Source organism: Ascaphus truei, chromosome 2, assembly GCF_040206685.1.
Source record: "Ascaphus truei isolate aAscTru1 chromosome 2, aAscTru1.hap1, whole genome shotgun sequence".
Classification (NCBI taxonomy): Eukaryota; Metazoa; Chordata; class Amphibia; order Anura; family Ascaphidae; genus Ascaphus; species Ascaphus truei.
This window is the reverse complement of record NC_134484.1, coordinates 270,618,233-270,643,960: the sequence shown is the minus strand read 5'-3', so window position 1 is coordinate 270,643,960 and position 25,728 is coordinate 270,618,233. Positions and strand designations below refer to the sequence as shown.

Below are 25,728 nucleotides of genomic sequence, written 5' to 3'. Positions count from 1 at the left end.
AAGGAGAGGGCAGGTTTAAAGGAATTAATGGCTAATCCTGATGTCATGATAAAGCTATTCGGATAAAAAGGTGGCAATATTGTTATTCAAGACACGGAGGACTATGTGGCTGAAAATAAAAGACTTTTGGGAGAAAAACAATGCTATGAGGTTTTGGGGAGCAGTCCCACTTCTAGTTACAAAAATAGCCAACTACCATATTACTACAGGGTCTGGACAATGGTCTGATAAACAAACAAGAATTTGACTTAATATCCTTCAAGACCACCATTGTAGCAACTTTTTATAGTCTCCCAAAGATCCATAAAAAACAACACCCCCTGGGAGACCTATAGTTTCTGGGAATAATAGACTCACTGAGCATGCTAGTATATATCTTGATAATGTGCTATGTTTGTTTTGTCACTAGTCAGCCATCATATATCTAGGACACGAAGGGCACTCTAGTGAGGCTCAATGGCATTATAGTTACCCCAGACACTTTTCTGGCTAGTCTCTACGGTGAGTCTTTATTAGTGATGTACCGAGTACCCAAAAATTACCCAGTGCTTTTCTAGCTACCCGGACCCGACAGGGAAGTGGAACGGGTGCCGGGTAGTACCCAGCACCGGGTAGTACCTGGCACCAGGTAATGTCAGAGTAGCTGAAAATACTTCATCACTTACCTGCAGCCGGCGATGGAAGGTGAGGAAGACCACAGCGACATCTGGGAGCAGCAGCAGAGGTCCTATGCCGGTGGCAGCAACAGAAGTCCGTGTTCAGCCGATGGGAGCAGCAGGAAAACAGCACCCAGTTGATACCAATGTGAGTCGGGGAACCATGTGACTGTTCCTATTGGACAGCCGGGGAGGACTTCTATTGCTGCCGCCGCCACCAGGACCTCTGCTGCTGCTCCCAGATGTTGCCACAGTCTTCCTTACCCTGCAGGTAAGTGCCATCTGGGAATTGGGTACCCGGCTGGGTAGAATGATTGATTTTGCCCGGGTACCTGTTTAAAATAAATAAATAATGACCCGGTACGACACTAGTCTTTATATACAAGCATTAGACATAATTATGGTCTAAATGCTCTCACTTCCTATCCATGCATGACTGCAGAGTCAGACTACATACTCAGTTCATTTTGGACCTTTTACAGTTTATACTCGCACACAACTACTTTATTTTTGATGGGCATTACCACCACCAGACCTAGAGTATTGCTATGGCAATTCATGTGCCCGTACGTATTCCAACTTGTATAGGAAAAACAAGAAGAGTGCACAACTCATAGTGCAGCAAGTAAAATAAAATATATTATACAAATGGTGAGTATCGCACGTACAAGATGATTAACATATATAAGCATGTCATGCAATAACCAGCATGGTACCACAAGCGAACACGAACTCCCACGGATGAAGATTGTCGTCAGCCATTGGAACAGCAATCGGTTGATCTCCTCCAGATACTTCGTGGGTGAATGATGTCCAGGTTCCAGCCAGTGGGGGATAAAATCAAGGTCAAGGGAATCCAGAAGATGTATGTAGCCACTGTTGAGAAATAAAGTAAAGTCACTACATTCAGCAGTAATATAACAGTAAATCAGTACAGCAGCGGGTGAGGGCTCAGGTGATTCGCTGGTACACGGCAGGAACCGCAAGGCAAATAGCAGCTCAACACTTGGCCTGTACAGATATCACTAGCAGTAAATCAGCACAGCAGCGGATGAGCGAACAGATGATTCACTGGTACACGGTAGCAGCCGTGAGGCGAGCTGCAGCTCAACACTTAGGCCTTGGCCATGTTTAGCGCTTGCTGGCGGAAGCATGCTGACGCGCGCTCCCGCTCAGCACTGAGCCCCTACAGCCGCAATTAGAGCAGCTTTAGTAGGGGCTCACCTGCGCTTACGCGCGCTTGCGGAAGCGCAGGTCTTAGGGGAATTTTAAATTCCCCCGCTTGCCGGCGCGACAGGCCGGTCACGTGAGCGGTTTGCCCAATGAGGGCGAACCAGCTCCCTGACGTCACTGGCCCGCCCCCGGCCAGTGACGCGCCCGCCCCCGGCCCGCCCCCTGACGGCTGCTGACAGTGCGTGCGGTAAGCAACCGCAAGGCCAGGGAAAGCACCCGCTTTCCCTGCGCCTCAGCACGCCAGCAGGGAACATGGCCGAGGCCTTAGCCTGTAGACTGAAACTTGTCAATAGTAGTGCTGGTATAACACTAATGAGTCCCATAGAGAGAATACCATAAGCATGGATAAAACAGTACTCCTCCTGTGTTTAGCGCATAGCGGGCTCAGCTGTAAAGCAGAGGGAGGTCACCAGTGACATCGTCTCAAGCACCGCGAATAGCGCAAGGCAACAAACATCCAGGAAAACCCCATAATAGTTTGCACAGATGGAGACCAACCGCTGACAAAAGCCACAGAGGGGAGATAAGCAAATAACACAGATATTAATGTGCTCAAAAACAGCATCCAATATGTTTCGTAGGAGTAAAACTACTTCATCAGGGATCCCAGATGAAGTAGTTTTACTCCTACGAAACATGTACTGTTTTATCCATGCTTATGGTATTCTCTCTATGGGACTCAGTGTTATACCAGCACTACTATTGACAAATTTATCAGGCTACAGGCCAAGTGTTGAGCTGCCGCTCGTCTGATGGCTGCTATGTGTACCGGTGAATCATCTGTGCGCTCATCCGCTGCTGTGCCGATTTACTGCTGGTGATATCTGTACAGGCCAAGTGTTGAGCTGCTATTTGCCTCGCGGTTCCTGCTGTGTACCGGCGAATCACCTGAGCCCTCACCCGCTGCTGTACTGATTTACTGGGATATTGCAGCTGAATGTAGCGACTTTACGTGATTTCTCAACAGTGGCTACATACCATCATCTGGATTCCTCTGACCTTGATTCCTCCTCCCCCCCCCACGGGCTGGAACCTGGACATCATTCACCCACAAAGTATCTGGAGAAGGAGATCAATCTATTGCTGTTCCAGTGGCTGACAACAATCTTCATCCGTGAGATGTCGTGTTCGCTTGTGGTACCATGTTTATAGATGTTAATCATCTTGTATGTGCAATACTCGCCTTCACCATTTGTATGATATATTTTATTTTACTTACTACACTGAGTTGTGCACTTTTCTTGTTTTTTTTTCTATTTTAGTGCCGTGTCATGCTGAGCCATCTTTTTTGATTAGCAGCCAACTCCCTAAATATTAATTTCCTGCACTCAGGTCATGTATTTATTTCATAGTGGTCGTTATTAGTTGTTGTGTTTTACACTGCTCACAAATAATTTTTATTATTCACAATCCTCGGTGCGCGATTTATTCTCTTTTGTACATATTCCAACTTGTAACTGGGCTGTTAGGAGGAAATCCATATCTTCAATACTGATCTGTCTATGTATACTGACCACATTGACATGTGGATCATACTTATTAACAATAACCTCAATTAAAGACTTACAGTAGAGATTAGCCAGAATACCATCACCTTTCTGGATTTACACATTGAGAAAGATCCATCAGGTAACACCCAGACCAAGGTCTTTAGGAAAAAGACTGCCACATATAGCCTCCCGTTGGCTCAGAGCCAAAATACTAAAAATCTGATATCCGGCATACCTACCTTAGGTTGAGAAGTAATTGCTCAATGCTAAAAGACTTTGTCTCACAGTCAGTCAAAGGTCCTTATAAAACTATTTCTCAATCGTGGTTATAGCCCTCAAGTTCTCATAAAAGCTTAAAATAGAGCCATTAAAAGCGATAGGGATTTACACCTAAGACCCAGATCAAGAACCACCAAACCAAAACAAATACGTTGCATCGGTACATACAAGAGGTGGTGGGACAAAGCAGATTTTTGCTAAACGCTGGCATCTACTTCTTTCAGATGAGGATTTGAAGCAGGTACTGGGAACTACTCCTTTAATTACTAGTAGGCGCTCAAAAAAAATTGGGAGATTCCCTATTATATAGCCATTTTCAAAGCGTAAGACAAACAAATTGGCTTACCTCACCAGTAAAAGATATGTTTAGATGTCAGGGATGCAAAGCCAGCAAACATGTTTCTCCAAGCAAAACATTTCTAAATCATATCCCTAGCAAACACTTTAACAGTTCTGCAATTAATAAATTGATTACGGTAGTCATCTATTTCATTACATGTGCATGCGGTAAGAGATACGTTTGCAAGACAACAAGGAAACTACGGAGAAGAATTCTAAAACATTAACTCCATAGGTCATGAATTGTATACCCGTCACCAAAATGTCACCCAATATCATAATGGTTGTCACAGGAGACCAGCACTTAACACAGGGATCACCATCACCAGACGGGACAAAGAAGTTGAATAAACTGAGTTTATTCTGGCAAGCCAGCAAACAGAACAAAATACCCAAATACAGGATACAATACAAACTGGGGGCCTGGGGAGTAGACCCTAGCCTCAACTAGGTGCAGGGCCTGCTTCAGGTAGGCTTACACTGCCTGCTTCTCGTCCTGAAATCACAAAGTGCTATTCACGCAATAGCAACTTTGAAAACCCCGCCAGTTGAATCACCGCCAAACTCCAGAGATGTTCTGGTTCTCTGATCGGCAGCGCTCCTTACATAGCCCTCGTGGCTATCCTTACTATGTAGGAACCGCCGACCAACCAGAGCACGGATTGAGATGGTGCAGCCAATGTCAGAGGAGGAGGCATGTGGAGGCACTCTAGACTGTCCCGTAGGGCGGAGCTGCTGGCAAATGGGAAATTCGAACTGTACCTATGGGGCTCCGACCCGGCAACGGCTCCCCCTGGCCAGCCCTATACCTCCCGCTGGGTAGGCGCCTCAGAGTCTGTGGAGAACAAAGGCTCTGAACGCCCATCCCCGGACCAGATTGTACACCCTTCCGCACTCACCAAATTTCTTAACACTTCGCTGCTCCCAGCCTTTGTCTAAATCCTGCATTTCTATGCAGCAGCTCGTCTAATCAAATCACCAAGTCTGCCGCCATAGAAATGAATACACATAGGCGGCTAAAAACACACGTTTTTCGGGGTTCTAGCCGGGCTTCACCTTTATGTGAGACGAGCTACCCCTACCATCACAATGGTGACATCAGCATGCTCTCTTTTATTGGTATTTATCATTTGAAGGGCACAATGAGGGGAGGAGATGCAGACAAAAAGGGGGGGGGGGGGACAAGCACACACAATGTAAGTGAAACTTTTCTGTGGTTTGTAAATGATTTTTAGTATGGAGTGTGTCACGGGCCACATAGGTAGGACACAAGTGTTGAATGTTGGTTGGCCATTGAATTTTCTGGCATGATGAAGGCACAATGTTAGGTGGGGGAATGCAATGGTACTGATGAGCTCCGTTGTCTTGCAGACTGTCTCGAGTGGCTACAGAGTTGCAGAGGAGTTACATTGAGGCAGGGTTTTTGAGGTGATGACGTTTGTGTGCGTGTCAAATGCGCTATGTATTGAGGATTGCACCCATCTGCACATGCGCAGAGTCTGGAGAGGGGAAATGATACACACGGGTGAGTGTACATGTGTGTGAAGTGAAGAGCTCATCTGCGTATACCGTAACTGTGCATTCACCCATTCTGAAGGTAGGCATCTGTGTAAGGGAGTACAGTAGTAGGGGGAATGATTGTGTCTGCGCCTGTGTGCAGGAATGGGGAATGTAGGCATGTGCGCATTAATACATTGATGGGCATGAGCGCATGCGTGGTGTCGGCAGACACCTTTGCGCATGTGTGGAAGTGGAGGGTAAGTATTGTGCATGCATTGAGCAGTGACTGCGTGGCATCGGACGGACACGTCCGCGCATGTGTGGAGTATGGAAGGAGTATCTGTGTATGCGTGGAAGTAGCTGCTGCCCATGCGTGGAGTAAGGAGGCACTTTAAATGCATGCGCGGATTACAGCGGCCACTTATACGCATGCACGTGGGGGGTAATCAGTTTGTGTGCATGCGTGGAGTAAGGATGCCCCTTCTATGCATGAGTGTGTAGTATAGCAGTTTCACCTGCGCTGTGAGAATTCGCCCTCCTGATGGCCGGAACTCATCTCCTCAGCCTTCTACATCTGGCACTCAAGAATTGCGGCCCCACGGCGGTTCCACTACGCTCATGGGCATCGTAATCAACCTGCCCCTCCAGATCCGTCCCCAGTCTCCGCCCAGAAGACGGACATGCGCGGTGTGCGAGTGGCGCGCGATTGAGTCGCCACCCCTTGACATCAGTGACGCGCGTAAGCCAGGTTTCCCCTGGCCCGCCTCCAGGCTTCGTTCCCGTTCGGATGATGGGCATGCGCGGTGCGCGAGTGGCGTGCGATCAGATCGCCACCTCCCGACGTCTGTGACGCGCACGGGATGAAGCTCCACCCCTAGACCTTATTGGGCTGCACAATAGGGTGCACCTGCGCGACCCAGCAGCCTAAGTGTTCCATCTTGTCCCGCCCCACTTCCCATTGGAAGGAGGCTCCTTAAATACCTGCTCAGCCCACACACTCATTGCTGAGCATAACCTACTGTTGCCGTGCCTTGCTGCATTCTTCCTTGATCCTGCCGTTTCCTGCATTGTGCCTGATCTCTCTGCTGCCTGACTCTGCTTCGTTCACTGGACTCCGCTTCTCTCCAATTCCGACCCGGCTTACGTACGACCATCCTGATCTCTACTACCCTGACCTTGGCAAAGTACCCCAACGATCCGCTACTCTCCAATCTAGACCTGGCAAGTGTAACGATTACTCTACCTTCCGTACTCCTGACCCAGCTTGCAAGACTAATCTACATCCTAGGCGCGCCGCGTGGCTGTGGGTTGGCGTTTCTCAATTCCCTACCTCAGCACCGCGGTCGCGCTTAGTTTGTGGTGAGCTACGCGTTACATTTCGCATGACCGGAATACAACAGATTTGTCTGCGCATGCACCGAGTATCGTGAATGGATGTGCGCATGCATGAAATATGGGCGACGCTTCTGCACATACGCGGAATAGGATTCTGCACATGCGCAGTCAGGCACTTCCATTATTATTTTATTATTTTCGTGACTGTAACAGGGGAGTTATCCCTGTTCAGGTAATGTGCCTCTAATCCAGCAGTGTGGTGGTTAACTGCTGGTAGTCAATTAACAAACACCACCTGCCTGATTAGACTGCTTAGATATGCCTGTCTTTTGAGACAGGAAGAGAGACTCCTTAGCTCACGTGTGAGCTGAACAAGGAAACAGAGCAGAGGTTCTTGAGTCTCCCAGGATAAACTGACCAAGAGAACTCAGATCTCTGGAGCTGACAAATAAGACTTCTAAACCTGGATGCTGATAATCCGGAGAAAAGGCAGCAACCCTGGAAATAGATAAGACTTTATTTTCCATTGACTGTTGTTATATATATATATATATATATATATGCAAATATAAGAGGGGGCGTGTCCTTGGCTGGATCGGGGCTGTGTGTCTTTGTGTGTCTTTCCATTCTCTCCCTCCCCCTCCCCCCCATTCCCACCTCCTCTCTCTACAATCTTCCCCGCTCCCCCTTCCCACCTCTCTCCGCTACCCCCTTCCACCTCTCTCCGCTCAGCCTATACTGTAAATGTGTTGGCGATCTGGGGGGGCGCCCCTGTGATTGTGGCAGAGATCTGGGGTGCGCCCCTGTGATTGTGGCAGAGATCTGGAGGGTGCCCCTGTGACTATATATATGACTTGGGCTGATGAATAGCCTGGGTAGCCACCCAGTTAAAAGGGGCTGGAATAGAAGGATACATATATGCCAAAGTGGAGCAAGTTTTATTGGGCTCACTATTTCTCTGATGTTGATTTTTGCTGTGTTTAAAAAGACAGGCACAATAAAGCCATGTTTTAATTTCACCTTAAAACAGTCTCCATTATGTACCTCTGCACATGTCCTCCTACAGTGACTATTTTCAGTTTTTTTCCTCCATCAGAATTTTGTGGGTGCCAGTGCCACAAAAGAAGTTTCACTGCAAAAAACTACTCAGCATAGAAGCGGAGTGGATATATAAGCTTAAAATCCGGAGGTATCAATGAGGGCTTCACTTTCACTCCCTTCATTGATTAAAACATTAAACAATAAACAAAAATGAACACAAATAACTAAAACGAACAGTAGTTATAAATTGCCACTAATGTTCTATTATCACCATAATGGCTCCAGTTCTGATAATGCTTGGTGTTTCAACCAAGGCTAAATATCTCTTTAACAGAACATCTTACTATACGAAATCTACGTTACCTCAGATCTGTATATCCATGGTATGACCGAATGAGTATGATAAATATTAATCGTGCTTCAGAACTAGTAACCATTAATCAGTCTGTTTAATTATTTTACTTTGACTGATTTCTATTTTTTCTATATTCCAGAACATCTTAGGCTGCGGCCACGCTACCGCTGAGCTCGCTCATGCTTGAGAGCGGTGACGTCCAAGCATGAGCGATCGGCTGTCCTGCAATAATTTTAGAGCAGGAGCGGGGGACATGGCTACAAAAGAGGGGGCGTGTCCTTGGCTGGATCGGGGCTGTGTGTCTTTGTGTGTCCTTCCATTCTCTCCCTCCCCCTCCCCCCCATTCCCACCTCCTCTCTCTACAATCTTCCCCGCTCCCCCTTCCCACCTCTCTCCGCTACCCCCTTCCACCTCTCTCCGCTCAGCCTATACTGTAAATGTGTTGGCGATCTGGGGGGGCGCCCATGTGATTGTGGCAGAGATCTGGGGTGCACCCCTGTGATTGTGGCAGAGATCTGGGGGGTGCCCCTGTGATTGTGGCAGAGATCTGGGGGGCGCCCCTGTGATTGTGGCAGAGATCTGGGGGGCGCCCCTGTGATTGTGGCAGAGATCTCTCGCTGTAATCCACTCAGTGTTTTATTCCGAGTTCCATTTGCTCCTCCCAGACAAGTCCACGGAGCTGAAAGTGACAGCACATATTAACACACCCTCTCTATCCCCATTGAGCTCCAAAGTCAAATTCCCTGGTCTCCCCAAGCACTAAGCTTGGGAGAGCGTACGTGCCCACGTATGAGTGCGGGCGCACCATGTGAGCGTGACGGGAAGATACAGATTTTAAGAGGTAAGCGCGTCAAGCGCGCTCAATGCCAGCGTGGACTCAGCCTTACTTTTCGTAACCCAGAATTGTAGTTATAAAGTTATCCAGCAGGTGTCACCACTGTGCTTTACCATTGATGATCAGCTATAACAACAGATAAGCTATTTATACTACAGTAGGTCTGGGAGACAAATGTGGAATAGCCCTGATGAAGCTGCGTAGCAGGAATGATAGTTGTCGGGCACGTCATTATTTGGGAAGTTATGAACGCTCAGAGAGTGAGATTAAGCTGGGGATATTATATAGTGATTAATGAATGACAGGGAGCGCTAGTTGGGTATCTCAGAGAGGGAGTGTGATTCAATGCAGACTAGAACCGGACAGCAGCTAGCAGTTACTAAGTTTTATTAACCCTGATACCACCCTTCTGCAGCTACATTTATTGCAGCCTCAGTGATTTCATGGAGCTGGATATGCTTTGCATACAGTGTTAACCTTCTGTAACTTACTCTACCCATGATTAATGTACCTTCTCTAGGGAATCTCTGCAGGCAAGTCATTGAGAGCAGACTAACACTGACTGCAGGCTGCAGTTACTAGGTTACATTAACCCCTTGGCAGCCTCTTTATGTACTGCAGTCTGTTATCACAGTGAGCAGACTATGCTTAGTGTACAATGTCAGTCCCACTCAAGCCTGCTCGGATTGTGCCGTTCCTAACAGACAGTGACTATACCTTCCATGGTGTTAACAGCACTAGCCACAGTAACCATATCCCTATTGAGGCATCATTCTCAATGTACACTACCACCTACACCCACATGTGTTAGTGGTTTTTTTACATATCTTTGTTTTGGTGATATACTGTATAGTTTACTTTATATAATGAAATGCTAAGTTTTAAAGTGGTGTGCGCAACTTAATTTCTTCAGCCTTTTCACATTGTTACCATATTCACAGCTTTGCACCCACTATGCAATCACTACAGTATTTCTTGAGTATTTGTACCAACACTACAGGTCATATTCTTGGAGTAGTATACTTGATCAACTCCACTCTCTGTTTTTGTTCTTAAAGAAATATGTATTTGTAATTTTGTAGCTAAAAATTATTTTAAACACCAAATAAAAAAAAAAATGGTGCTTAGTATAATGCATTTGTACTGCATATGTATATAAACACAAATAAAAAATACAATAACTGTAGTGCTGCACAGTAGATAATACACTCTCCAATGAATAACGAGAATGTATACGAGAGAGGGATAGAGGCACACATCAAGGAAGTTTGCTGAACAGGAGCTTATCTGGAAAAAGCCACTGTTTTCAGGTCACCGTATATTCGGAAGCTAGGCTACTCACTCCTAATGCGGCTATGTAAATCTATGAGTGTTATCTTGATCTCGTATTGACTTTTATAAAATCCTTGAATATAACACACGCGTGTGTGTATGTGTACGTACACACACATATACACACACGTATATGTATATGTATACGTATACATATATTCCAATGGAGGTGGAGGAGGCCTTAAACAGAATTGCGGATCGCTTTCGCGAAAGGGGATATGAGGGTGAGATAATACTTGCCATTGCTAAATCCAGAATACCTAACAGAGAGGAGTTGTTGCTGCAAGTGAGCAGACCTCAGAAGGATAAAATCGCTTCAATATTATGACTACTTACTGTTCTTGATAAGCTTAGAGGCCGTGCTGTAAGACCAGTCATTGGCATATCTTGGCCAACGACAAAAAAATTGGTCAGCATTTTTCCAATCCTCCACTCTTATTACAAGAGGGGTCAGAGCCTGGGTGATTTACTAACCAAGTCCCATCCTGTAGACAAGTATCAAATGGCAATTCAAAATCTCAGACTTCCCCAATTGAGATAACAATACAAAAGTACTAAAACAAGCGCTAGACCTAAAATTAAACAGTGCAGTGCACAAAACTAAGCAGCCTGGTAATCTACTAGGGAATATCTCAAAATAAACCCCAAAACACAACATAAAAATACAAATATAGAATCAGAACCTGGCGCGTGTGTATATAAATGATTAACAATGTGTATAGTCCAATAAAGGATATGTTATAATGTGAGTGAAGTCCTTATTCTTGCAAACTTGAGTGGTTAGCCGATGAGAAATGGACTCAAAAACACAGTTCACAGAGCAAACAGTCCTCTTCACAGTGTGATGCTACCCTGTAGATGTGAGACATGAAGCAGGGAAAAAAACATTGCGCAGTGTTGTTTTACAGCCAAATGCACCCTTATTCTTTGAACTCAATAAATTGCCTACTTACTAGAAGTAGGTAGGTCGCATACAGGGGAGAGAAACTGTGCTTGGAGCCTTCCAAGTCCAAGGAGCTTTGGGTATGGCACGAACCCCTCATGGTGTCCTCAGCTTCAGTGGATATAGGAAGGCTCTCCCTCTCAGGAAAAGGTGTCTCCTGGGCCTGTCTTCGGATTCTTGTATCTTATTCTCCAGTGAGGGATGAAAGAAGAACAGAGGATTGCGCAATAATAAAAACTTTAATGACGCCTCCAAACCTAAAACAATAAAATACTCACAAAGGAAGGTGAGTTTAAAATCAAATTAGAAGTGCCCGACCCAGCACACCCAGCAGCCGCGTTCAGTCACTGAATGTCCTTTCCGGTATCGCATGTACCTCGCGTAGTTCCGGCGCGGCTAGGATGACGTCACCGTCTCCGTTCTTGACTGGCAGCTGGATGAGTGTCTAGGGCAGTACCTCGTTAGGCTCCTCCCTATGCGTTTCGTGACGGGGAACGTCACTTCGTCAGGGGTTGTGGAGCCTCAGCAATCCCGTGTGTGTTTTATAGTCCCATGTTAACCCCTTATGTGAAGGAACCACATGGGACTATCAGTTGCAAAGTGAATCTACTGTCCTGATGACTAGCACCAGTGGGGTTAAAAGTAGTCACTTCTGAAGTGAACAAACGGTTTAATTAGGAACACATAAAATCACATTTAAATAGAAATGACATCGAATGAGACATAAATATACTGATTAGGAGTAAATGGAAAAAGGAAAAACTGTGCAATTGATAGAACAAATAGGCAGCGAACCAAGAGCAGTATTTATAATAAAGAGCAAAACAGGGCCTTTTTAGAGAAAAGATGCTAGATTGAAATCAATGTTCAACCCTTTGGGGGAGAGGGTTTTTAAAGTATAGATCCAGAAGGTCTCTTGTTGAGAGACCCTCTGTAGTCTATCCCCCCCTCTAGCACCAACTTTTGGGCAATCTATGCCAATACATGTAAGTCCCTCGGGTGACATATTGTGATGGGTCTTAAAATGGTTGGACACACTGTGTGTCTCCAAACCATTCTTGATGTTGTACACATGTTCAGCAAATCTTCTTTTCAGTGGTCTCCCTGTTCTGCCCACATACTGTAACTTACAAGGACATTCTAAAAGGTAAACACAAAAGTTTGATTTACAATTAATGAATGTACGAATTTCAAAGCTTTTACCGGTAACATTGGACCTGAATTCTTTGCATTTAGATCCATAGCTGCAACCAATACATTTCTTACAAGGGAAATAACCTTTAAGGTCTTTCAACCACATGGTTTGTCCCAACCCCTGATGTTTCTTAGGGCAACTAGGGGCCAATTGTGATTTCAAGTTTTGAGCTTTTTTATACACAATTTGTGGTTTATCAGGTAATATTGATTGGAGAATGGGATCTCTTTGTAGGATCCTCCAGTGTTTATTAAACACCCTAGAGATATCCTTAGACATCCCATTAAATTGCGTAATGAAAGGAAGGAATACCTTGTTTGTATCCACATTTACTTTTTTAACGGGATGGATTAAGGATGCTCTTTCCGTATTGTTTGCCTGGTCAATGGCATTTTTAACAAGCCTCCCATTATATTTCCTGTCCTTAAATTTATTGCCCAAATCCTCAATCTGTTCTTTATATACTTCTACTTGTGAACAGTTTCTTCTTACTCTAAGAGCTTGCCCTTTAGGAATGTTTTTAATCCATTGAGGATGATGATGATGATGATGATGATGTAATATAGGTATCCCTGTCATCTAATATTCTTTGGGATTCTTCCTGATAGTAGTCCTTATTCATGACTACTATCCCACCCCCTTTGTCTGCTGGCTTTATCACTATCTGGCTATTATTGGATAATGATTTAACAGCCTCTTTTTCAACTGTAGTCATATTCTGTTTCTTACATTTAAAATCTTGGCTCAAGGTTTCTAAGTCTCCTATAACCATTTCCGCAAATGTATCAATTAACTTGCCTTTACACATCTTAGGATAAAAAGTAGAACGATTTTTAAATGCAGTCAGTGGAGCCTTCACTGTATTTGTACTTGTAGTACTCATATTTGCAGCTCTAGGCCCAGGAGACACCTTTTCCTGAGAGGGAGACCCTTCCTATATCCACTGAAGCTGAGGACACCACGAGGGGTTCGTGCCATACCCAAAGCTCCTTGGACTTGGAAGGCTCCAAGCACAGTTTCTCTCCCCTGTATGCGACCTACCTACTTCTAGTAAGTAGGCAATTTATTGAGTTCAAAGAATAAGGGTGCATTTGGCTGTAAAACAATACTGCGCAATGTTTAGAATATATATTAGATGACAGGGATACCTATATTACACTAAAAGGTAATCCTACTAATGAGTATGGAATCATGTTATCCAAATGGTTGGAAAAAGGGTATGACGAAGGGATCATTAGTAAAAAAAGAGTTGGAATTTTTAATAATAGAACAGCCTAAAATACCACTCTTTTATTTCATCCCGAAGATACACAAAAATCCCTTGAGACCCCCGGGTAGACCCATCATCTCGGGAATTGGGTCCCTGACATCAAATTTATCTCAATTTGTGGATCATCTGTTACAGAAGTATGTGGTAGAAATACCATCGCACCTCAAGGACACGTCGCATGTGCTACAGACCATTCAGGACCTCACATGGGAGGAGGGTCTGGGTCACATGCGACGTGGTATCCCTTTACACCATTATAGACCACGGAATGGGTCTGAAGGCCATAGAGTGGGTTTTGAGTAAAGATGCTAACATGGAACCCTCAGTTAGAAATTTTCTTATAGAGGCCATTAGGTATATACTCACCCACAATTATTTTACACATGATGGCTATTATTACCTCCAGACGTGCGGCACTGCGATGGGTACCAGGTTTGCACCAAGCTATGCTAATATTTTTATGGGCATGTGGGAAGAAAATTACATCCAGAACCACAACCCATATGGTGCAAACCTGGTACTTTGGAAACGCTATATCGATGATGTGCTATGCGTCTGGAGGCGCACTAATGAGGAATTAGAGGCCTTCAAGAGACATTTGAATACAAACGAATATAATATCAAATTCACATTTAGCACTAGTCCGCAGTCTGTTAATTTCCTAGATTTAACTCTGTATATAGTTGACAACGAGATACAGACCAAAACATATTATAAAGAGGTGAATGCCAACTCCTATGTTCTAGCATCCAGTCATCATCATCCTCAATGGATTAAAAACATTCCTAAAGGGCAAGCTCTTAGAGTAAGAAGAAACTGTTCACAAGTAGAAGTATATAAAGAACAGATTGAGGATTTGGGCAATAAATTTAAGGACAGGAAATATAATGGGAGGCTTGTTAAAAATGCCATTGACCAGGCAAACAATACGGAAAGAGCATCCTTAATCCATCCCGTTAAAAAAGTAAATGTGGATACAAACAAGGTATTCCTTCCATTACGCAATTTAATGGGATGTCTAAGGATATCTCTAGGGTGTTTAATAAACACTGGAGGATCCTACAAAGAGATCCCATTCTCCAATCAATATTATCTGATAAACCACAAATTGTGTATAAAAAAGCTCAAAACTTGAAATCACAATTGGCCCCTAGTTGCCGTAAGAAACATCAGGGGTTGGGACAAACCATGTGGTTGAAAGACCTTAAAGGTTATTTCCCTTGTAAGAAATGTATTGGTTGCAGCTATGGATCTAAATGCAAAGAATTCAGGTCCAATGTTACCGGTAAAAGCTTTGAAATTCGTACATTCATTAATTGTAAATCAAACTTTTGTGTTTACCTTTTAGAATGTCCTTGTAAGTTACAGTATGTGGGCAGAACAGGGAGACCACTGAAAAGAAGATTTGCTGAACATGTGTACAACATCAAGAATGGTTTGGAGACACACAGTGTGTCCAACCATTTTAAGACCCATCACAATATGTCACCCGAGGGACTTACATGTATTGGCATAGATTGCCCAAAAGTTGGTGCTAGAGGGGGGGATAGACTACAGAGGGTCTCTCAACAAGAGACCTTCTGGATCTATACTTTAAAAACCCTCTCCCCCAAAGGGTTGAACATTGATTTCGATCTAGCATCTTTTCTCTAAAAAGGCCCTGTTTTGCTCTTTATTATAAATACTGCTCTTGGTTCGCTGCCTATTTGTTCTATCAATTGCACAGTTTTTCCTTTTTCCATTTACTCCTAATCAGTATATTTATGTCTCATTCGATGTCATTTCTATTTAAATGTGATTTTATGTGTTCCTAATTGAACCGTTTGTTCACGTCAGAAGTGACTACTTTTAACCCCACTGGTGCTAGTCATCAGGACAGTAGATTCACTTTGCAACTGATAGTCCCATGTGGTTCCTTCAAATGAGGGGTTAACATGGGACTATAAAACACACACGGGATTGCTGAGGCTCCACAACCCCTGACGAAGTGACGTTCCCCGTCACGAAACGCATAGGGAGGAGCCTAACGAGGTACTGCCCTAGACACTCATCCAGCTGCCAGTCAAGAACGGAGACGGTGACGTCATCCTAGCCGCGCCGGAACTACGCGAGGTACATGCGATACCGGAAAGGACATTCAGTGACTGAACGCGGCTGCTGGGTGTGCTGGGTCGGGCACTTCTAATTTGATTTTAAACTCGCCTTCCTTTGTGAGTATTTTATTGTTTTAGGTTTGGAGGCGTCATTATTGCGCAATCCTCTGTTCTTCTTTCATCCCTCACTGGAGAATAAGATACAGGAATCCGAAGACAGGCCCAGGAGACACCTTTTCCTGAGAGGGAGAGCCTTCCTATATCCACTGAAGCTGAGGACACCACGAGGGGTTCGTGCCATACCCAAAGCTCCTTGGACTTGGAAGGCTCCAAGCACAGTTTCTCTCCCCTGTATGCGACCTACCTACTTCTAGTAAGTAGGCAATTTATTGAGTTCAAAGAATAAGGGTGCATTTGGCTGTAAAACAATACTGCGCAATGTTTTTTTCCCTGCTTCATGTCTCACATCTACAGGGTAGCATCACACTGTGAAGAGGACTGTTTGCTCTGTGAACTGTGTTTTTGAGTCCATTTCTCATCGGCTAACCACTCAAGTTTGCAAGAATAAGGACTTCACTCACATTATAACATATCCTTTATTGGACTATACACATTGTTAATCACTTCCCCAATTGAGAGTCGAAGATTGCTGTATATCTCATCAAGTGCCCCAGCCTTTGTCAAGTAGCCCTTTTAAGTAGCAAGCAAACTGGAGTTTAAAAGGGAGTTCAAAAGGAGTGAACAAGTGGACAACGCCTACTGGCCGTGATTGCTGCATTGGAACTATGCTGGAGAGGAGTATATCATCTATCCCAGACTGCACATCTCAGAACTTAATAGTTGTGATGCTGCCTCGAATATTTATATTTGCTGTGGCCTCACTTCTTTTCAAATTAAGCACTTCCTTCCACCAGCCTCATTATGTCTCTAGCTTTATTCATATAATCTCCATCTCTCCTTCCTTCACCACTTTTCAGTTCATATGAACGCCTTTCTTTCACATGAATCCCTGCGCCCTCTGACTCTGCACAGCAATATCCCCTGCACTAAAACACACCCCTACAAATCAGCCTCACACATTATCTATCCATGCTTCTCCTCCTTACTTTTGGGGATATCTCCCTCAATCCTGGTCCCTGCTTTATTTGTACATGATCTCGTCCTCGCCTGCCAAATGCTACTTCTATTCCTTCTGGTATCAACCCCTCTAACCTCATACCCCTCCCCTGCTACCCTCCCTCCTGTGCCCTTTGGAATGCTCGCTCCCTTTCTAACAAGTTCCTCTCTGTGCATGACTTCTTTCTCTCTAACTCTCTGCTCCTATTTGCTATAACGGAGACCTGGCTCACTCAGTCTGACTCTGCTCTGGAAGCTGCCCTCTCTTATGCTGGACTCTCTTCCGCACCCTGATGGCAGTTGAAGACGTGGGGCTCCTCAACTCCTCTCTCTGCCGTTACCGAACCATTCCTCCCTCTCTTGCTTTTCCCTCCTTTGAGGCTCACACGGTTCAGATCTGCTTTCCTCTCCCTGTCCACGTGGCGGTCATCTATCGCCCACCTACATCTACTCATTCCCCTTCTGCCTTTCTCTCTCACTTTGAATCCTGGCTCTCTTTCTTTCTCTCCTCAGACTCCCCTGTTCTTCTCCTTGGGGTCTTCAACTGCCATATTGATGACCCCTCTCTCCCTTGGGCTGCCCGCTTTCTCTCTCTAACCTCTTGTTTTGGCCTTCAACAGTGGACTGCAGCTAGCCCCCAAAAGGATGGCCACTATCTAGACCTGGTTTCCACTAAAAACGTCTCTCCAATTTCTCCATTTCCTCCTTTCCTCTCTGACCATCCCCTCATCTCATTCTCTCTCTCGCTTTTCTTCTCCATCTCGTTTCTGCAGAAACCTTCGCTCTATTAACCTACCAGCCTTTGATTCCACTTTATGCTCCTCCCTCTCCTCTCTCAGTTCTGCTACAGACCCTGACAACCTGGTCAGGAACTACAACTCTGCCTTATCCTCCTCTTGATCTTCATGCCCTGCTTTCTCTCTGCCGTCCTCGCCCTTCTAACCCCAGACCCTGGCTAAATTCCCATATGTGCATGCTGCGTTCCTCCACTTATTCCTCTGAATGAATCTAGAGGAAATCTCACACTCACAGACTTACTTCACTACAAATTTATGCTGTCCTGTTTCAACTCTGCCCTCTTTCAGGCTAAACAAACCTACTTTTCTTCACTAATCAACACACATTCTAACCCTCGCAAATGCTTCTGTCTTTGACTCTCTACTCAGACCACCCTCGGCTGCCTCCTCTTCTTCCGCCATCTCACCTCAGGACTTTGCTGACTATTTTAAGGAAAAGGTGGAAACCATACGTCAGAACATCCCCCCTCTTTCATCCGCCCATCCCACACTCCTTCCTAACTCTCCTGCCTTAATTGACTCTTTCTCCACTGTCTCTGAGGAGGATGGGTTACTGCTGATCTCCTCTTCTCCTACCACCTGCCCTTTTGACCCCATTCCCTCCCATCTCCTAAAACCTCATGCTCCTACTATAATCCCTACGCTCACACACATTTTTAATTCTTCACTCTACTCTGGTACCTTTCGCTCCTCCTTCAAACATGCAACAGTTATACCATTACTAAAAAACAGCAAGCTTGACCCTACCTGTCTAACTATCGACATGTCTCCCTCCTGCCTTTTGCCTCTAAACTCCTTGAATGTCTTGTATTCTCTCGTTTGCTCCATTTTCTCAGCACCTATTCTCTCCTAGACCCTCTACAATCTGGCTTCCGCACTGCTCACTCCACTGAAACAGCCCTCACTAAAATAACTAATGACCGCCATGCTGCCAAAGACAGAGGTCATTACACTCTGCTCATACTACTTGACCTCTCTGCGGCATTTGACACCGTGGACCACCCTCTTCTCCTTCACATTTTCCATACTCTTGGTATTCGTAACAGAGCTCTGTCCTGGATCTTCTCCTACCTCGCCCATCGTAGTAGAACTAGAAGAAGTTGAAATCTTCACCTACACAGGTGCTACTAAGTATTTCAATACGGAGCAATAGTATCACTTGTAGATCCGAGACAATGTATGCCATAAAGCAATAACCGACAGAAAATGCACAATATGTGTGTATATGTTGGAGACAAAGTCCTGCTCACAATATAGTCCCGTTGCAAACCGACATCAGGGATCTTACACTGTGCAACCAAGGGTCAGCGATGATGCAAACAGCACTCACCCCATTAAGCACACAGACGTCAACCCGGCGGTATAGGCGGCTGGAGCAATGCAATGACACACCGGCCGTCTGAGAAGGTAATCAATGAGAACAAACTATATGAACTCACAGTAGTGCTGCTCTGCAGTCTCTGCGTGGCGTGCTTCAGTCCGGAGATAGGTAAAGGTAAATAATGGGGTAGAGACTGATCACTGTGAAGAAATAGGGCTGGAGGCTTGTATCCAAAAGAAAATAAATGTGCATAATAGCGAAAAAGGCAAAAAGAGGTCCTCTGATGCGTTTCTCACCCGAAGGGTTCTTTATCAGAGCTACTTTGTGTCTCTTTTGCCAACACCACCTCCTCCATCAATCTCTCTGGGGGGTGGGAGGGGGTGTACCCCAGGGCTCTGTCCTGGGACCTCTTCTCTCTGTACACACTCTCTCTAGGTGACCTAATCACACCTCTATGCTGACAACACACACACACACATTTACTTTTCAACCCCTGACCTTACACCTGCTGTACAGACCAAAGTTTCTGAATGTCTCTCTGCTATATCATCCTGGTTAGCCCTCCGCCGACTTAAACATGGCAAAAATAGAGCTCCATATACTTCCTCCCAAACCTGGCCCTACTACCTCCTTCCACATTAGTGTTGGAAGTACTATTATTCACCAGTAGCCCAAGCACGCTGCCTAGGGGTCACACTAGACTCCTCTCGCATTCTCCCCTCACATTCAAAACATATCTAAAACCTGATGCTTTATCCTTCGCAATATTACAAAGATACGGCCTTTCCTCAGTTCCTCGACTGCAAAAACTCTGACTCATGCCCTCATTCTCGATTACTGTAACCTCCTGCTGTCCGGCCTTCCTGCCTCTCACCTGTTGAAAATTTCACTTATAACAGTGCTCTAAAGGAGAATATAAAAGTGATAAGTTTTCACTGCACATTGGTCACTATATTTAACAGCTGCACTTACAAATGGAGGAAGAGGGAAACACCCCTAATGTCTTTAATTAATTTAAGATTGTTAAAAAATACCACTTGTGACTTAGAAGATGAGGCTTTTCTAAAACAATGGCATACAATCTTGGATTAGTGCTCAATTGATTTAATGAGCTTAATTGTATCCAAACACAATGAATCTAAAAAAAAAAAAAATTAGATGATTAAATTAACAAAGAAAAAAAACTAGAGCCACATGAGAAAACCAATCTTTATAAAAAGAATGATGCGGGATTACAAAGGAAAATTGATGATTTAGAAAAAGAGATAGTAGCAGGAAAAAAGAAACAATTATTTAGAGATGAAGAGGATTACTTTAAAGGGGTTTATAAAAATTGGGGTAAAACCAAGAATTCTAATTATAACCATACAGAAGGACAATAGAACAACTATAGCAGACCTAATACAAATTATAGACACAAATTAGAGAGAAGATATAGCAGCTCATAAACAAAGAAATTTGACGAAACTAGGAACGACCATCGGGGAACCGGCATGCGGACGGCTTGCTGGACTCCGGTGCCATCGTGACCCTGGTTCGCCATGATATGGTGCAGCCAGAGGATTTGCTCCCGGGCACCGGGATGCAAGTGACCATGCCAGATGGAGGACCGCGGTCGCTCCAGGTTGCCCAGGTCTTTTTGGATTGGGGTGCCGGATGTGGCATGAGGGAGGTGGGAGTTTTGCCCGGGTTAGGACGCCGAGGTCCTACTTGGCAATGACCTGGGGCACGTTACCTGTGTCTTTTACAACTGAGCTGGCCCCTGTTGCAGTGATCACCAGGAGCCAGTCAGCAAGGATGGCAGCAGAACCAGCCCCTGTCCCCCTGCATTTGGGACCTACAGTTCCAGCAGTCAGCGGAGACCAGACAGGTAAGCCAGACGAAGTCGCATACTGACCCTGACTTACTGTCCCCTTTACTTGTACCCAGTCTCCCTGACTTAGCCTTGACAAGCAGGTGGCCAGTGTTAGGTACTCAGTTTATGGATCAGACCCCAGCGGTGCGATCAGACCCCAGCTTGGAGGGCATGAGACTTCGGGCATCCGAGTCTAAGCCAGGGGACGGGTCTGATTACTACTTGTGGCACCGCGGGCTCCTGTATAGAGAGCAAGGGACCAAGGGGTTAGATGAGATATGGACCGGTAAACGACAGCTAGTGGTGCCCACAGAGTACAGGCAACAATTGTTGCGGGTAGCCCAGGCTACAGGACAACCTTAGGGCTGCTCAGACCATGCAGAAGATTTGGTATGATCAGAATGCCTGTAGTAGAGAATTCATCCCAGGACAGCAAGTACTTGTTCTGAAATCCACTCGGGAGAACAAATTAATGGCTGCCTGGTCGGGATCGTATCCGGTGCTCCGAAAGATTAATGAATGCAACTATGTTGTACAGGTAGATGCTGAAGCAGGGAGAAATAAGACATACCACATCAATATGTTGAAGGAGTACATAGCCCCGAGTGTGGCATCGGTGCTGGCTATTTGTAGCCCACCGATGGGAGATCCGGCGGGCAGTGCTCTGCCAGATCTCTTAGGGGAGGCTAGGCAGACGGGTACCGTAGAGCAGGTGGAGATAGGGCCCAAGTTGAGTGTCAGGCAGAGAGCAGAAGCCAGAACTTCGTTAGGTCAGTATAGGGCTCTGTTCACGGATAAGCCGGGCAGGACCCATATCACAGATCACCCAGTGCTCACGGGTGACCTGCGCCCTCTGTATAAGCATGCCTATCGGGTATCAGCAGAGATTAAGGGCAGTATAGAGTGGGAGGTAGAAGAGATGCTGGCCCTAGGGGTAATTGTACCGTCCCAGAGCCCTTGGGCTTGTCCGGTAGTCCTGGTACCCAAGAAGGATGGGACCACCCAGTCCTGTGTGGACTACCGACAGCTCAACGCAGAGACTGTGTCAGATGCTTAGCCCATGCCCCGCATGGATGAGATGCTGGATGAACTCGCGGGGGCAAAGCATCTGACCACTATGGATCTCAGTAAAGGTTACTGGCAGATCCCCTTGACCAGGAGGCTAGGGAGAAGTCGGCATTCATTACCCCGAGTGGACTCTATGAATTCATAATGATGCCATTCGGGATGAAGAATGCACTGGCCACCTTCCAACGCCTGGTCAAAATCGGTTACTGGAGAGCATGCAGGGGTTTGCAAGGGCATACCAGGACGACATTGCAATGTTTAACAATTCGTTGTACTCACATTTAGTGCATATAGCTGCGGTGCTAGCCAGAATTAGGGAAGCGGGACTCACCTTGAAACCCACCAGGTGCTTAGTAGGGATGGCAGAAGTACTGTACCTAGGGCATAGGGTGGGTGGAGGGCACCTCAAGCCAGAGCCAGCCAAGGTGGAAGCAATAATGCAGTGGCCCGGTCCCAAGAAGCAGGTTATGGCTTTCTTAGGCACCGCAGGCTACTACAGAAAGTTTGTCCCTCAGACCCTGACAACCTGGTCAGGAACTACAACTCTGCCCTATCCTCCTCTCTTGATCTACATGCCCCGCTTTCTCTCTGCCGTCCTCGCCCTTCTAACCCTAGACCCTGGCTAAATTCCCACACGCGCATGCTGCGTTCCTCCACTCGTTCCTCTGAACGCCTCTGGAGGAAATCTCATACACTCTCGCAGACTTCCTTCACTACAAATTTATGCTGTCCTGTTTCAACTCTGCCCTCTCTCAGGCTAAACAAACCTACTTTTCATCACTAATAACACACTAAAGTCTAACCCACGCCGACTCTTCTCTGTCTTTGACTCTCTACTCAAACCACCCTCAGCTGCCTTTTCTTCTTCCTCCATCTCACCTCAGGACTTTGCTGACTATTTTAAGGAAAAGGTGGAATCCATACGTCAGAACATCCCATCTGTTGCCTCCTCCCATCCTACACTGCATCCTAACTCTCCTCCTGCCTTCCTTGACACTTTTTCAGCCGTCTCAGAAGAGGATGTGTCACTGCTGATCTCCTCTTCTCCCTCTACCACTTGCCCTCATTTCCTCCCATCTCCTAAAACATCTTGTTCTGACTATAACCCCCATGCTTACACACATATTTAACACATCCCTCTATTCTGGTACATTTCCCTCCTCCTTCAAACATGCAACAGTTATACCATTACTCAAAAACAGCAAGCTTGACCCTACCTTTCTTTCCAACTATCGACCAGTCACCCTCCTGCCTTTTGCCTCCAAACTCCTTGAATGTCTTGTATTCTCTCACCTGCTCCACTTTCGACACCCATTCTCTCCTTGACCCTCTACAATCTGGCTTCCGCATTGCTCACTCCACTGAAACAGCCCTCACTAAAATAACTAATGACCTCCAGGCTGCCAAAGACATAGGTCATTACACTCTGCTCATATTACTCGACCTCTCTGCAGCATTTGACACAGTGGACCACCCTCTTCTCCTCCACACTCTTGGTATTCGTAACAAAGCTATATCCTGGATCTCCTCTTACCTCTCCCATCGTACTTTGTGTCTCTTCTGCTAACACCACCTCCTCCATAGATCTCTCCATGGGGGTGCCGCAGGCTTCTATCCTGGGACCTCTTCTCTTTTCTCTGTACACACTTTCCCTCGGTGACCTAATCACATCACTTGGGTTTAATTATCACCTCTATGCTGATGACACACAAATGTACAGGCATACCCCGCATTAACGTACGCAATGGGACCGGAGCATGTATGTAAAGTGAAAATGTACTTAAAGTGAAGCACTACCTTTTCCCCACTTATCGATGCATGAACTGTACTGCAATCGTCATATACGTGCATAACTGATGTAAAGAACGCATGTGTAACAGGCTCTATAGTCTCCCCGCTTGCTCACAGCTTTGGTACAGGTAGGGAGACAGTATTGCTGTTCAGGACGTGCTGACAGGCGCATGCGTGAGCTACGGTTTGCCTATTGAGCGAGATGTACTTACTCGCGAGTATACTTAAAGTGAGTGTCCTTAAACCGGGGTATGCCTGTACTTTGCAACCCCTGACCTTACACCAGCTGTACAGATTAAAGTCTCAGAATGCCTCTCTGCAACATCATCCTGGATGGCCCTCTGCCGACTTAAACATGACAAAAACAGAGCTCCTCATACTTTCTCCCAAACCTAGCCTTACTACCTCCTTCCACATGGTCACGGTAGACCAACACTTTTTATATTTTTGGGATTCTCGATTGAACACAAGGAGGCAAAATAAATTGTCATTTATTTCCTTAATAGACAAACACACAACAGCTTCAGAATACACTTAATACAACACTTACTGGGATGGGGAAACAAAATAAATTGTCCTTTGCAATAAAGCGCAAGAAATGCAGTCTCTGATTTAAAGTCCGTTTGGCTAGATCGCAAGTTGCCGATCTAATAACTCCGCCAAATGAAGAAAGTTCATAAGAATTCGTTCGGGAGTTACGAGGGCTAACGAATGCCTGAGTTTGGGGTAAATCCGTAGTTGCGATGTTATTAACCCCTTGCATCTTGGAACCGCTACCGCTGTACTCGAACAGAATCTTGTGCAAAGTTTGGTTACGTCATGAATCACACAGGGGATAGCTCAGTGGGCAGTTTTATAGGGTTCACAGACCTATCTGTAACATGCTGTGATGAATCTGCTCCTGGGTTTGGCTGGAACCCATCCTTCCGGAGCTTGGCAGGTTCCAGACAAACTTTTCCCTGCTTCTGCAATCACCTGGCTCTTGCTGCCTCCTGTGCAGCTCTGGCCGGATTGGCCTCCTGTACTATTTAGATACTGCCCCGCCCTCAGGAAATTGCTGGACATAGACTTTGCAATCCTTGTTGCAAGCTACTGTGCTTGTCACAGACTCCCATGTTTAGCCTGCTTGGCTTTCTTGCCTGTGTTTCCCCGTCTGACCTCCTGCTTCCAAGGCCTTCCTGCTCGGTAGCCCCGGTGCTACGTCTTTTTCCTGGTAGTCTCCGCCGTGCTGAAGCGGTCCGCTGATGTCCTCAGCATCTCCTGTGGCGTGTCTGCATTCCTGGTTTCCTGTGACCTTCGGTTCCTGTCACCTCCTTCCATTAACTCTGCTACGCTGTAGCAGGTCCGCTTAGTTTCCTGCTTTCTACGCTGAAGTGGTCTATCTCCAGTTTCCTTTGCTGAAGTGACTTGGCTTCAAATTTCCTGTTCTCCACGCTGAAGCGCCTTTGTTCCAGTTCCTGGCTTTTTCTGCTGAAGTGACTTCACTCCAAGTTCTTGCCTTCTACGCTGAAGCAGCTTCACCCAAGATTGTCTAATGATGACCTCAGCTTGTGACCATCGTTCCTATGCTGCCTGCCCTGAACCCGGCTTGTCTCCTGATTATCCTGCATTCTCCAAACCTGACCTGGCTATGTTTGACTGTGGACTGCGCAACCCTGAACCGGCTTCGTGGTCTAAGGTCGGTGTTTACATATCCCCACCTCAGCCCCGCGGCCCGGTCCCGGTTTGTGGCGAGTATGATCATGACACATGCATGCCCAATCCCCTCCGTGGGAACATTTAACCCACCAATCTCCGATTTGCCCGTAGTTTGCAAAACGGGATTTCCTGTTTGCCCCGCGCATGTGTTAGCTTGACCATGCGACTTAGCATACCTGGGGTACA

The 25,728-nt window shown here is 45.8% G+C and overlaps 1 protein-coding gene across 3 annotated transcripts in view; it reads right to left on the bottom strand.

Moving 5' to 3' along the window:
• The window catches only part of LOC142487256 (carboxymethylenebutenolidase homolog), a 69,690-nt gene that overhangs the window by 34,300 nt on the left and 9,662 nt on the right, over window positions 1-25,728 (bottom strand). The window contains exon 2 of one of the 3 annotated variants that reach the window (XM_075586210.1): window positions 1,325-1,532. The exons of the other annotated variants lie outside the window; for them this stretch is intronic. Within the exon in view, the coding sequence (XP_075442325.1) occupies window positions 1,325-1,353 (29 nt within the window). The 5' untranslated portion in view covers window positions 1,354-1,532. The remainder of the gene's footprint in view (window positions 1-1,324; window positions 1,533-25,728) is intronic. 3 annotated transcript variants of the gene reach the window in all.